This window comes from Erpetoichthys calabaricus, chromosome 6 (genome assembly GCF_900747795.2).
Source record: "Erpetoichthys calabaricus chromosome 6, fErpCal1.3, whole genome shotgun sequence".
NCBI lineage: Eukaryota > Metazoa > Chordata > Cladistia > Polypteriformes > Polypteridae > Erpetoichthys > Erpetoichthys calabaricus.
In genome coordinates this window covers 126928862-126943861 of record NC_041399.2, presented here as the reverse complement: position 1 = coordinate 126943861, position 15000 = coordinate 126928862, and the positions used below count along the sequence as shown (strand labels likewise).

The following is a 15000-nucleotide window of genomic DNA, read 5'->3' as shown; positions in this document are numbered from 1 at the left end:
CGACTCGTTCAAAAGCTGAACCTCTTCTTCAGATTCCTCTTCCAATCCGCCACTTCTGACACCATGAAGTGATCTTGTTAGGTTCGTAGTTTAATCAATACACAGGATTGAAAGATATAATAACTTTTTAATAGACAGACTTTAGAGACATTTACTGTACAAGTTACTAATCGTTCTTTAGTTCACACCCATTCTCCTACTTGCATCGGCATTCACAGGCATTACTAATCATTCTGTAAGTATCCCTTAATAGACCTTACTAATCAACTATCATTACAAAATCCAACGTGGTTTGTGCCCTTCAGAATGAAAACAGTTAACATTTACCTTTTTAATAAAAGGCGAGCTTTTAAGCCAGAGAAATCACCCCGTAAATGCTCACGTTTAATTGCACATGTGTTAATATGTATGCTTACACGGTATTAAAAGACACTCAAAAATTAACGTCATTTACATTTGTTCCCGCGTTTGACTCGTGCTGTAAATCTCTTCCTTGTTTTTAGTTCAAGTGATTACGTAGGAGGCGTGATGACGCAGTACGTGACTCCGCCTCCTCCATTAGAGTATATGGACAAAAAACAGGTTCCAGTTATGACCATTACACATAGAAATTCGAAATGAAACCTGCCTAATTTTTGTAAGTAAGCTGTAAGGAACGAGCCTGCCAAATTTCAGCCTTCTACCTACATGGGAAGTTGGAGAATTAGTGATGAGTCAGTCAGTGAGGGCTTTGCCTTTTATTAGTATAGATATATATACATACACACATTATATATATATATATATATATATATGTGTGTATGTATATATATATATATATATATATATATATATATATATATATATATATATATATATATATATATATATATATATATTTGCAGTTGGAGATCCACGAAGGGAGAAAAAACGAATCACGTATCATAAAATAGTTTTATTCCTGAGCTTTCAACCCCTATCAGGGGTCTTCATCAGAGGATAATGCTTAGACTTACAAGAATCAAAGGCAATATATAGGAACACATTCGGGGTGGGGGGGGGGGGGGGGTTTGGGTGGGTGGAGGTGACTAAGTCAGTATGATCAATGGTTGTACAGTTTAATTATTGTGTACATGTCCTTCTTAAGTTGGCATATGCTGGATTTATGTCCAAGTGTCTGTTGATGGCGTTTTCATCTGATAGCCAAGACTCGGCCAACTCTCTGGCACTTTTTGTACTGGCCTTAAATTTTACTTTTACGTTGTCCCAGTTGAATGTGTGTCCTGTCGATTTAGTATGCGCATATATCAAAGATAGTGCGTCCTTTCTTCTGACGGCGTTGCGATGTTCCTATACACGTGTTGAAATTCTTTTTGACGTTTGTCCTATGTATACCGCTGAGCAAGAATTGCATGGAATACTATAAACTGCGTTTCGTGTTTCGGCTGTCGATTTCTTGTTTTTAGCATTAAACAGGACCATGCGCAGATTGTTCGTGGGTTTATGTGCTATTCTGATGCCCCATTTGGTTAGGGTGCGTGCCGTGCCTTCTGACACATTATGGTGATACGGGAGTGAATGCCAGGTGGGGTGGGGGTTCTGATTTAAGTCAATTGTATGCTGATTCCTTTGGCGTCTGCTGTGTAGACTCCAATTAATGAATGTTTTTGAGTATCCGTTCGAGGTGAAAAGTTGGACGAGATAGCGTCTCTCATTAATTTTTGTTTCCTTGGTATTACAATGCGTGTGGACTCGTTTCAATAGGGTTTTCACGCAGCTCCATTTATGAGATACCGGGTGGTTGCTGGCGAAGTGTAGAATCTTGTCTGCGTAGCATTGTTTGCGGTAAACACTTGTGGTCAGGGTGGCGTCACTATTTCTTTTGATGTAAATGTCCAGGAAGTTGATGTGTCGATTGATTTCTTTTTCCATTGTGAACTGGATTGCAGGGAATATTGTGTTAATATGATTGTAGAACTCATTCAGCTGGTTCTTTCTTAATATGACGAATGTGTCGTCTACATAGCGTATCCAAATTTTGGGTGTAATCTGGGATAAAGCTATGTTTTCAAATCGTTGCATTACCAGTTCAGCTAGGAGTCCAGATAACGGTGATCCCATTGGCATGCCTTCTTTCTGTGTGTAATACTTGCCGTTGAAATGAAAGTGAGTTTTTTGGCAAAGTGATATTAGGTGCATTATGTCTTTGATGGACAGTTTGGTTCTTGTCTCTATGGTGGGGTCACTATCCAGTTTCATTAATAGTGTTTCTGTGGCCAGTTGGATCGGGATCATGGTGTATAGCGATACAACATCAAACGAGACCATGATCTCATCCTCGGCGATGGATACGTCTTTCAAGCGCTGTAATGCCGACTCCGCGCTGTTGACGGAATAATCTGAGTCGTCAGTTAAATGTTTAAGTAGTTGGAAAAGTCTTTTTGACAAGTTGTATGATGGTCCGCCTATTAGGATAACCACTGGTCTGTATTTTAGTGGTGTTTTGTGTATTTTTGGGAGTCCATAAAATTCCGGGCAGTTAGCATCATTAGATTTCATTTTTCATTCAAGTTCTGTACATCCAGGCGGTTACCATTTCGGAGTTTGGTCAGAGTATAGTTTATTTTATTCTGTGTAGTTTTTGTTGGGTCGTTATTTAGCTGTTGATAAGTATTAGTGTCCGAAAGCATTTCTTCCATAGCTGTGGAGTATTGTTCGCTGTCTAGGATAACAGTTGCGCCTCCTTTGTCAGCTGGTGTAATAATAATGCTGTTGTTATTCCGTAAAGATCTTAGAGCTTTCTGTTCACTTGCCAGCATACGTGTGGTTGGTTGTCTTGTGTGTAGCTGGCTGGCGACGTTGCATCTTATTTCTTGTGCCTGTTCTGTTGGTATTTTTTCAGTTACTAAGATATGTTCTAACGAACCGAGGAAGTTCATGTCAGATGCGTCCTTGTAATTGAATTTTAATCCTCTGGAGAGAATATTGTGTTCTGTGGTGGAGAGCCGTCTTTTGGATAGGTTGTGTACTCCGGATTGGGGGTTGTTTATATGTTGATTTCCAGTGAGTTTACCCCATTTTCTGTTGAGTGTATTTCGTTTAGAAATACGGTTTTTGGAAGCGGTGTCCTGGATCCTTTTAATCCATTCCTCCGTAACCGTTTGCCCACATGTTGTGATTAGTTTAGCGTGTTGCTCCATAATTACAGATCGGTAAAAGTTTCGTTGGCGGTGTGTTTCCGTGATAAGTTCATACAAAACTATATATATATATATATATATATATATATATATATATATATATATATATATATATATATATATATATATATATATATATATATACATACATACACACACATATATACATACATACATACACACACAGATATATATATACAGTGGAACCTCGAGATATGATCACCTCTGTATACGAGAAATTCAAAATACGAGGAAAGTATGAGCGAAAAATTCAGATCTAAATGCGAGCATTGGCTCGCATAACGAGCCACGAGCCAGGCTGTGGGTATAGCTCTCAGCTTAGCGAGGGGGCGTGGTAGCAGTTGCGAGCCGCGATCTGCGGTGTCTGCGTTTCTCACTTAAGTGCACAAGTGGGAAACTGCCCACATCCATGATTGTTCCTGTGGCTGATGGGCTGCAGCTGCCATGTCCTCCCCGCAAATATAGAGAAGCGCGAGCCGGTTAAGGGGGAGAAGAAGTAAAAGAAAAGAGAGGAGAGAGAATGGAGGTTGCAGCAGGCAGGCAGGAAGTTGGTGCGGGAGAGCGAGCGAGTGCAGGCTCGCGTGTAGCTGAACAGTGAGCTGAACAGGCGAGCCAAACAGCTGAAGCAGGACGGTGTAGATAAGGTCAGCTGCATTAAGAGTGTCTCGCCTGTTGCAGAGCCCGCAGGTGAGACGCTAACAGAGAAGAAGCACCGGGGATTGTCATCTGTTTTTTAAAGACTGCATCCTTTTGACATTTTAACCTCGTGTTAAAGGATTGTTATTCTTGTGTATTTTAAACCTCCACTTCACAACTGTTTTAAGGATTATTTATTTAAAGATTTATTGAATGCTCTACTGCACTTTAGACACCTGTTTTGATTCTTTTAATAATCAGTTATATTATTTACCAGTGTTATTTATTAAAGGTAGACTACAGTATATATAATTTATCAGTGTTATTTGTTAGGAAAATTGATTTTTATGTTAATATATTTGGGGTGCGAAACGGATTAACTGGATTCCCATTATTTTCAATGGGGAAGTTTGTTCTAGATACGACAAATTCGCTATACAAGCTCAGTGCTGGAACGAATTAAACTCGTATCTAGAGGTTCCACTGTATATATATATATATATATATATATATATATATATATATATATATATATATATATATATATATATATACATACACACACATATATACATACACACACATATATATATATATATGTATATTATATATATAATATATATATATATAATATATATATATATATATATATATATATATATATATATATATATATACACAGTAATCCCTCGCTATATCGCGCTTCGCCTTTCGCGGCTTCACTCCATCGCGGATTTTATATGTAAGCATATTTAAATATATATCGCGGATTTTTTTGCTGGTTCGCGGATTTCTGCGGACAATGGGTCTTTTAATTTCTGGTACATGCTTCCTCAGTTGGTTTGCCCAGTTGATTTCATACAAGGGACGCTATTGGCAGATGGCTGAGAAGCTACCCGGCTTACTTTTCTGTCTCTCTTGCGCTGACTTTCTCTGATCCTGACGTAGGGGGATTGAGCAGGGGGGCTGTTCGCACACCTAGACGATAAGGACGCTCATCTAAAAATGCTGAAAGATTATCTTCACGTTGCTATCTTTTGTGCAGCTGCTTCCTGAAACGACATGCTGCACGGTGCTTCGCATACTTAAAAGCTCGAAGGGCACGTATTGATTTTTGATTGAAAAACAAACTCTGTCTCTCTCTCTCTCTCTCCCTGCTCCTGACAGAGGGGTTGTGAGCTGCCGCCTTCAACAGCTTTGTGCCGCGGTGCTTCACATACTTAAAAGCAAACAGCCCTATTGATTTGTTTGCTTTCCTCTGTCTTTCTGACAGACTCTGCTCCTGACGCACACTCCTTTGAAGAGGAAAATATGTTTGCATTCTTTTAATTGTGAGACGGAACTGTCATCTCTGTCTTGTCATGGAGCACAGTTTAAACTTTTGAAAAAGAGACAAATGTTTGTTTGCAGTATTTGAATAACGTTCCTGTCTCTCTACAACCTCCTGTGTTTCTGAGCAAATCTGTGACCCAAGCATGACAATATAAAAATAACCATATAAACATATGGTTTCTACTTCGCGGATTTTCTTATTTCGCGGGTGGCTCTGGAACGCAACCCCCGCGATGGAGGAGGGATTACTGCATACACATATATATATTCACACATATATACATATATATATATACACATATATACATATATATATATATATATATTTGCAGCTGGAGTTCCACAAAGGGAGAAAAAATATATACACAGGTCAAATTCTGTTACAATGAAGTTCCTGGGACCTAAAAAAATATTTCATTGTAATGAAAATTTCATAGTAATGAGATTCTGTATTTGTCAGTATAGTGCTTTTTAGGCGTTTGTTATCATTTCAATAGCTACTTTCACATTAATTTTCATCTCCTCCTGTTTACAAGTTATGCTGATGAGAATTTTTCTCAGCATTTCCTTTGCGATAACACATTTTCAGGGAGTAAATGATGCCCAAACCCAATGGCTGAAGCACTCCCGTGTAATTGGGTGGGAGGAACTCAACTTGACCATTTTCTAAATGTAGAAGCATGCTGTAAGCAGCGCAGTTATCAATCAGAAGTAGAATCTTCCTTTTCTTCTTCATATTGTGAGGTTTCTGAACTCTTTTTGGAGCACTGCAGAAGCAAATCCGAGCCGGTTACGGTATTGTCGATGGGTGATGCAAGGAACATTATACATGGATCCCACTACAATAAATAAACCGTGCTGTTCCCGTTTCAAGCTGAATAAAGCTGGTTTTGCTAAAGTACTGAGACTCAGCCTCAAGTTTTGGGGTGTAAGACAGTGACAATGTCCTTGTCAAGTTGTCACAGCCAGTTTCCCAAAATGTCTCGAGTCATCGAAGCTCGCTGGTTTGCTTTATCCTCGTAGGGAAGGAAAACATTAAACATTTTGCTATATATTGCTTTTGATTCTTGTAAGTGTAAGCATTATCCTCTGATGAAGATCCCTGGCAGGGGTTGAAAGCTCAGGAATAAAAACTACTTTATGATACTATACGTGATTCATTTTTTCTCCCTTTGTGGATCTCCAGCTGCATATATATATGTATGTTTAGGAATAAAAGATTAGTTCATAAATATACTCTCTCTGTCAATCTCTGCGTATTTTCATTCATGCACGTCAGAGGACCTCCTCACAGGCTTAATCAAGGTATGTGATAACCTGCTGGGGTGAGAGAGGGCGCTGCCGCTAATGTTCTTTTATTCTTCATTCCCCGCAGTTCAGAGAAACCACCTAGCTCAGGCACTTAGCCCTGTGCACCATGAGAAAGCCAGGCTGCCTGGAAGGAGTCATCTTCTTTCCTGAGAGTGAACCTCTGGACAGAGTTCCTAAGAAACGACTGTGACACTTCTTTCAAAAGTCGAGAGCTTCTTTGTGTTTTGCTAACTTTCTTTTCACCTTAAAGGCACATTTTGAGTTGGACTTCTTATAATTAAATGGGATGACCCAGTTGGTGCCCTAACTTTTCAACATTGTCCTGTCATTCCTGCACATATATATAATATTGTGCAAACGTTTTAGGCAGGTGTGAAAAAATGCTGTAAATTAAGAATGCTTTCACAAATATAAATTCTAATTGTTCATTTTTATCAATTTACAAAATGCAAAGTGAGCTAACAGAAGAAAAGTCAAAACCCAATCAATATTTGGTGCGACTACCCTTTGCCTTCAGACCAGCATTAATTCTTATAGGTACATTTGCATAAAGTCATGGATTTTGCAGGATTATAGTCAGGTGTATGATCAACCAATTATACCAAACAGGTGCTAATGATCATCATTTTCATATGTATGTTGAAACACAGTCATTAACTGGAACAGAAACAGCTGTGTAGGAGTTTTAAAACTGGGTAAGGAACAGCCAAACTCTGCTATTAAGGTGAGGTTGTGGAGGACAGTTTCTTGTCACAGGTCATACACCATGGCAAGACTGAGCACAGAAACAAGACACAAGGTAGTTATACTACATCAGCAAGGTCTCTCCTAAGCAAAGATTTCAAAGCAGACTGAGCTTTCAAGATGTGCCGTTAAGCTCTTTAGAAGATGCACAAAGAAACAGGCAATACTGAAGTATGTAGACGCAGTGGTCAGCCAAGGAAACAGTGCAGCAGATGAAAGATGCATCATGCTCATTTCCCTTTAAAATCAGAAGATGTCCAGCAGAGCCATCAGCTCAGAGCTGGCAGAAACCTGTGGGACCCAGGTATGCCCACCTACTGTCCAGAGAAGTCTGGCTAAAAGAGGTCTTCATGGAAGAATTGTGGCCAAAAAGCCATACCTCCAACATGGAAACAAGTCCAAGCAACTTATCTATGCATGAAAACATAAGACCTGGGGTGCAGAAAAATGGCAGCAGGTACTCTGGAATGATGGATCAAAATCTGTGATATTTGGCTGTAGCAGAAGGCAATTTGTTCATCGAAGGGCTAGAGAGTGGTACAATAATGAGTGTCTGCAGGCAACAGTGGAACATGGTGGAGGTTCCTTGCAAGTCTGGGGCTGCATTACTGAAAACAGAGTTGGAGATTTGGTCAGGATTAATGGTGTCCTCAATAATGAGAATTTCAAGCAGATATGTATACATCATGCAATAATATCAAGGAGGCATGTGATTGGCCCCTAATTTACTCTGCAGCAGGACAACAACCCCAAACATACAGCCAATGTCATTAAGAGCTATCTTCAGCCTACAGAAGAATAAGGAGTCCTGGAAGCGATGGTATGGCCCACACTGAGCCCTGATCTCAACATCAAGTGTGTCTGGGATTACATGAAGAGACAGAAGGATTTCGGGCAGGCTACGTCCACAGAAAATCTGTGGTTAGTTCTCCAAGATGTCTGGGACAACCTACCTGACTAGTTCCATTAAAAACTGTGTGCAAATGTACCTAGAAGAACTGATGCTGTATTGAAGGCAAAGGGTGGTCACACCAAATGTTAATTTGATTTAGATTTCTCTTCTGTTCATTCAGTTTGCATAGTTAATTGGTAAAATATACTATTAACACTTATTTCTGTAAGCATTCTTAGTTCACAGCATTTTTTCCACACCACTTATACATAGCACACGCACAGAGACATACTGTCACAAACAGTTTAAGGCAGGGGTCTCCAACTCCAGTCCTGGACAGCTACTGTGGCTTCAGGTTTTCACTCTAACATTTTTCTTAATTAGTGACCAGATTTTGCTGCTAATTAACCCTTTGCCTTAATTTTAATTGATGCACAACTTAAGACTCAGGCCCCTTAATTATTTCTTTTTTCCTTAATTAGAAACCAAGCAATATTAAGACACAAAATGTACCAATACATAAACAACAACCTGCATCCATCACACAATAACTGAAAATAAAGAAAGGTGAAGGCCTCAGTAATGTTGATCTGCTCAGGTCAACAAAACATTTTGAGAGCGCTCGTAAAAAAGAAAATCAACAGTTTTGGAAATGTCTGCCATGGCAGAATGTGCACCATGGACTTAAATAACAGGTTTAATTAGCAACGAGAATTGGCTTCAAATTAAGAAACTGAATGAAGTGAAGTTGGTTGAAGCTTGAGGCGCCAACTTAGTTGGTCATCTGTTGGCTCACTTCACATCAAATTTATGTTTAGGTGCTGTTTAAGGAAAAAAAGAATCAATTCAGCAGTCAGAGTCTCACGAAAAGTCAATTAGAATAAAGGGAAATAGTTAGCACCAAATACTGGTCACTAATTAAGAAAAGTGTTAAAATGAAAACTTGCAGCCACAGTAGCTCTCCAGGGGCCTCATGTATAAATGGTGCATATGCACTAGAATGTTGCGTACTCCCGTTTCCACGCTCCAATCGCGATGCATAAAACCTAAACTTGGCGTAAAGCCATGCACATTTTTGTGGTAGCTCAAACCCTGGTGTACATAAGTTCTCCGCTTGGTTTTGCAAACTAGCGGCACCCAGCGTCAAAGCATTGCTTTTATTCCAGTTTCCCTTTCTTTTTTAGATCCACATCCCTGACTCAGCTTTATCATATACACTGAAATAAACCGCATATTGTTTATTAGTTTAAGGCATCTGATTGTAATTAACCTGTAACAATATAATGGTCCATGGAATAGTCAAACTATCCAAAATACCATAGCTGCTTTAGCGCTGTCACTCTCACTGCACCTTCTTCTTTCAGCTCCTCCCATCAGGGGTTGCCACAGCGGATCATCTTTTTCCATATTACTCTCACTGCACCACTCGTAGTATTTATATCACTGTATCTGAGTGTGGAATCACAGCTCTACAGCAGCTGATCGGAAAGAGAATTATCGGTATACAGCATCTAGCACACGCTGCCTCTGCCATGCTGCCTATTTGAACTGCTCTCATATAACAAATGCTTCAGAGCCTTTCCTTACTGACCTCACGGTTCAGAAACAGTTTCATCCCAAGAACTATAAATGGAATCAATCAGTCCATCAAGTGCTCCTTGTAGAACTGTTTGTACTTATTAGTACAATTACCTCACTGTAAACTTGCGATACAGTTATAATATTGCACAAACTGAGCCACTTTACAAAGTGCGTATTTACATATGATGACAATCATTTTTAAGATGAAATGCAGCAAAATATGTTTATTACATTATACAGATAAAACTAACTTAATTTAAATAATCTATATTGTTAATAATTAAACATGTGAGGAAACGGTGTCACAGCGCTAGCAAGGAGCTGGCGCTCTGTTCAGGGATTGTTCCTGCCTCGTGCTGTATTCTTGCTGGGGCGACACTGGAAGGATGGATGGATGGATGGATGGATGGATGGATGGATGGATGGATGGATGGATGGATGGATGGATGATGGATGGATGGATGGATGGATAGATAGATAGATAGATAGATAGATAGATAGATAGATAGATAGATAGATAGATAGATAGATAGATAGATAGATAGATACTTTATTAATCCCAAGGGGAAATTCACAAAAAATAAACATGTACTATGAAGATATTTCAAAGTTCCTTAAAAGTTTTGAAGAATCTGTGTTCTTAACTTACAGATGGCTTAACATCTATTACAGAGCTGATTGTGTGGCGATTGGATATTTGGAGAAAGAAAAGGAAGGACAGGATTTGGGGATTAGTACGTTTGAAAGAGACAGTACTGCTGTAATAAATTATTTTATCAAAGTCCGCACACGGCGCAGCAAGCATCTTGGCATGAATAATCACTGCGCCACCGTGTTCCCATGTTTAAAACATGTTTTAATTCCTATCATCATGAAGATGATATCAAGTATACATCTTAGTATTTAAATTATTCAGAGAGCTGTAATATCATGAATGTAATGGATTCTGTGTCTTGTCGGAGGAAGAGAAAGCCCTTTTAAGAAACACGTAGTGATTCACACACAGAGCACATAGAAGAACACATACAAAACAAAGCATTTAACGTGCTACTTTAGTTACGATGGGATTTGAGAAACTAGTAAATTAAACGATTTTAAGATGAAGTTTATGATGTTCTACTTTAATGACAAAATAAACTACATGATTAAAGTGGAAATTTCAAGATTAAAGTTGACATCGAGCTTTTTTTACCCACTGTGTCCCTATTTTTTTCATTTCCCTGTACCCTAATAAGCTTTCATATGACACTCAAATGGTGGGCTATGACTCTTCTTTTCACGGTGACTTTGAAATCTGACAAGTTCTTTTTTTTATTTCAGGCACTGTGCGACTTCCTTTTGTTGTTTATACCACTGTTTAAAATAACAAATAGTACGTTTGTCCTTGCCTCCACTTGGTATTCACTGAAATTCTTCTATTCCCACCATGCTTTTGCCATTGCCTTTTCACAGAACGCTGCGCTTAAGGGCTACTTATATTGATTTGCATAATCAAAGAGGTGAAATTCTGGGAGGAGTTTGGGGAGTGGCAGCAGGCGCGTGCGTTACTTTTCACGCTGATCGGGATTTATGGAGTGGAAGAATGTGGAAGTTGGCGAACGCTCAGATTTATGCATCTGGATTTTTTTTGAGCATACGAACATTTCCGCTTTTGTCCGTACGCCATGTTTTAGTGTGAATCCTACGCACGGCGTTATGCATGAGGCCACAGGACTGGAGTTAGAGACCCCTGGTTTAAGGGGACAGTTAAACAGCACTAGTGATGGTAATACTTTTTCCCTCCAGGAGTTGGCGCTGTGCGATAATTCCTTATCTTTACCTCCCTATGCTGAAGAAAAGTGACTGCTTTTCCACCACTGACATCACTACCGGTGTCTGTCCACCTGGACCCACCTGTGCCTGTTGGAAATCTACATAAACTGGAAGCTCCACCATCTCCTAGTTAGTGAGAAATAGACACTTCTGGTTCTAAAAAGACATTTCTTCAATACACTTAATCATATTTTCTTTTTGAAATTCAGTTATAGAGCGTTTGCCTGCTGGTGCCCCAATACTTCTTGCTTCCACTTTTTCTTATAATATATATGAGTAATGTAAGTATATAAAAATAAAACATTTGTTACTCAGGTTAAGATAAGAGACAGTTGCATAGAACATATAAAGACAAAACATGGACTCAGAACATATTTCAAAATTTAGTCTAAATTACACTGCAGATGTATTGTTTTTTTCATTGTAGCTATTCATCTTTGGGGCAGGTTAATCTATGAGGGTAGATTAAAGAACAGAAAAGGAAACGGTGTAACCTAAGGGTCAAAATAATCAGGGGCCTCCAACTGGCCAGACTATTTTTTATAAAACCAATCAGTGGGTCCCAACTGTCCATAAAAGCGTGGACTATTTTTAAATAATAACTGGGACAGAAAATATGATAGTGAGGTGCATAAATATTATGCACAATAGTTAAAAGAGCAGCACGAGTGGGGTCTACTTTAATAGATCCCCAAAATGTATTTGGTCTGAGCCAGACCCTGATTCTGATTTACAGCTAATACTGCAACCACTGCTACAACAACTACAGTTGATAATCTAGAAAAGAAGAAATGCTGAAATGCTGCCGGCATCCTTCACCATCTCCATAAGACCAAGATGCCACATTGGAGCCAAAGTCTTTACTGTTACATTTGCTGAAGTGCAGCTGCAGATGACACATGAGCTGGCCCCTGCAACAGTAGCAGATGCTTCCTATATCTCATATTCATTACTCTGGGCTTAACAGATGCCCAATGTAGTGGGATAAAATGGGTCTTAAATTTTATCAGAAACCAAAATCCTGTTGCAGCACCAGGTGGACAACACAAACACCAAAAGATGTATTATACTAAAATCCTGTTGAAAAGAAAACTGGGAAATGAAGAGTATGTGTAAGAGAATGCATACTGTATTCTAGTTTACAAGGTACCAAAGGACGAATTTGAATGTATCGGCTGCAATGAACTTGGGCAAGATGAGAGTATCTTTTGATTGTTGGTGCTGCTGTTGACATAATACACTCATACAGGTCTCTTCTGTTCTGATCTTTTTGTTGTTGCATATAACTAGTTTCAAAACAAGTGTGCAGATGATTTCTATTGCTAACTCAACTACAAATTTTATTTATCGGTTGCATTGCTGTACTCGCAGTATTATTTGTGTGCTCCCTTCAGAATATGTATCCTAGAGATCTCTGATCACTTTAATATGCCAAAGCGTAGTAAAAGCATATAGATGCAGCACAGATTTGGGTACTGAAGACCATGGGCCTCATGTATAAACAGTGCATACACACAAACTTTTGAGTGTCTCTACCGCACTGTATCATTCCATTTCCTTGTGTTGCTTATACCACTGCTGAAGCCAACAAATAGTTTTTCCTTGCCTCCACTTTGCATTTTCTTAAATTCCTCTTTTTTCCATGTGCTTTTTCCTTTGTCTTTTAATAGAATTCTGAATGGAAGGGGCTATTTATATTGATTTGCATATTCAAACATCCAAATTTTGGGAAGGAGTCAAGGTCGGGCTGTAGACATGTGCATGTACGTTAAAATTCACATTGACTGGGATTTATAAAGGGAAAGAGTGTGGAACATTGCTCACACACAGTTTTATGCATCTGAATTTTTTTGTCCGTACACACATTTCCAGTTTTGTCCATACACCGTGTTTTAGCATGAATTCTACTCATGGTGTTATAAATGAGGATCCATGAGATCAAGAATATAGCTGAAAAAGACAATACAAAAAATTCTAATGATCTTTGAGCAGAGGTTTTCTGCTGATGACGTGGTAGATACAGAAAAAAAAGTTAATATAGAAGGTTATAGTGGATTGGAGGCAACTCTCAAGGGATATGTAGTGGTACCTATAATATGATTCAAGTTTTCTCTAGGTCAACAGAGGACTCTGAAGACTTTTAATGTACTGTATTAATATGTTTGCCTCTTCCACAAAATGTATTAAAGAATATGGTATGATATGTTTACTGAATAGGAGGAGTCTGAAAGAGAAAGCTAATTTAAAAGCACTCTGTAAAATACCTTGTCATAATCCAAGGATGATGCAAGATGCTTGTGGTCAAACGTGGGCAAACACTTTTTAGACAGGCAAGAATCTTTAGAGGGCTGCCATTTTCTAGATTCAAAATTGGGGTTAGTCTTATGGAAGCCCACATAAATATTACTGATTTCATTACATTTCAGAGTCACTGCCAGTGCAGTTATAAAGATCTGAAAAAAAGCCAACAAAAATAAATGTTTTAATAATTAAACATTATATTTTTTACAGTAAAACATTCCATTTTATCAACTTTTCACTTCAGTAGGCTTCTAGGTTGTTTTTTATTTGGTATTATTTTATTTATGTATTTTGTAAAAAGTAATTAGAGTTTAAATATCCACTCTGGAGAACAGAGCAACATTTTACCATGTCAAAATTGACAAATAAAGAAAAAAAGTCTATGAAATATCTGAGCGACTTACCAGAATAGGCTGGAGAACAAAAATGCAAAACAGCAGTGAAAAAAATAAAGAATGTATCCAACAAATACTTTTGGTCAAATTAAACCTGTAAAATTAAGAAAAGAATATATACATAGGAGAGATATTGTTAAGATACTTAAATTACTGTACACTGACAATGCTCATATACAATATACCATTACCCATAACTTAAATAAGATAGATAGATAGATAGATAGATAGATAGATAGATAGATAGATAGATAGATAGATAGATAGATAGATAGATAGATAGATAGATAGGATACTTTATTAATCCCAATTCTGGAGGATTACGTATGCAACTTGAATCTGCTGCAGGCACTGCCTTATGCTACTAGTAGTGAAAAGAACAGTAGCAAAATGCAAAACTAGAGAAGAATCAGTCAGGAAGGATAAGAAGAGAGCTATTTGCCAACAACTATAAAGCCATTCCCTTTTTGGGTGTTACCTAGTTGTTACCTCTCCAGTGCACCTGTTGTCATTTTCATTTACACCAAAGCAGGTGAAGTTGATTTACAATCACGTATGCTTCCTAAATGGCCAGATTGATAACTATGAAGCTTAACTGACTTGGTATTAGACTGTAATGATTAAGTGTTCCCTTAAGATTTTTGTAAAAGTATATACATGCATACATATATACACATAAACATATTTATTAGTGTGAATATATCACTCCTGCAAGTGAAGTATGAATCTTAGCGTGACGTTAGAAATTGCATAATCAACCATAATGTTCAAGCTAATTATAGAAAAAAAGCCCAAT

At 38.2% G+C, this 15000-nt stretch overlaps 1 protein-coding gene across 1 annotated transcript in view; it reads right to left on the bottom strand.

Annotated features, from left to right (window-relative positions):
* LOC114643494 (polycystic kidney disease protein 1-like 1) overlaps positions 1-15000 on the bottom strand; it is a 246384-nt gene that overhangs the window by 132717 nt on the left and 98667 nt on the right. The window contains exons 17-18 of the mRNA XM_051928890.1: positions 14214-14298; positions 13773-13961 (exon numbers count right to left, since the gene is read on the bottom strand). Coding sequence (XP_051784850.1) covers positions 13773-13961; positions 14214-14298 — 274 coding nt within the window. The remainder of the gene's footprint in view (positions 1-13772; positions 13962-14213; positions 14299-15000) is intronic.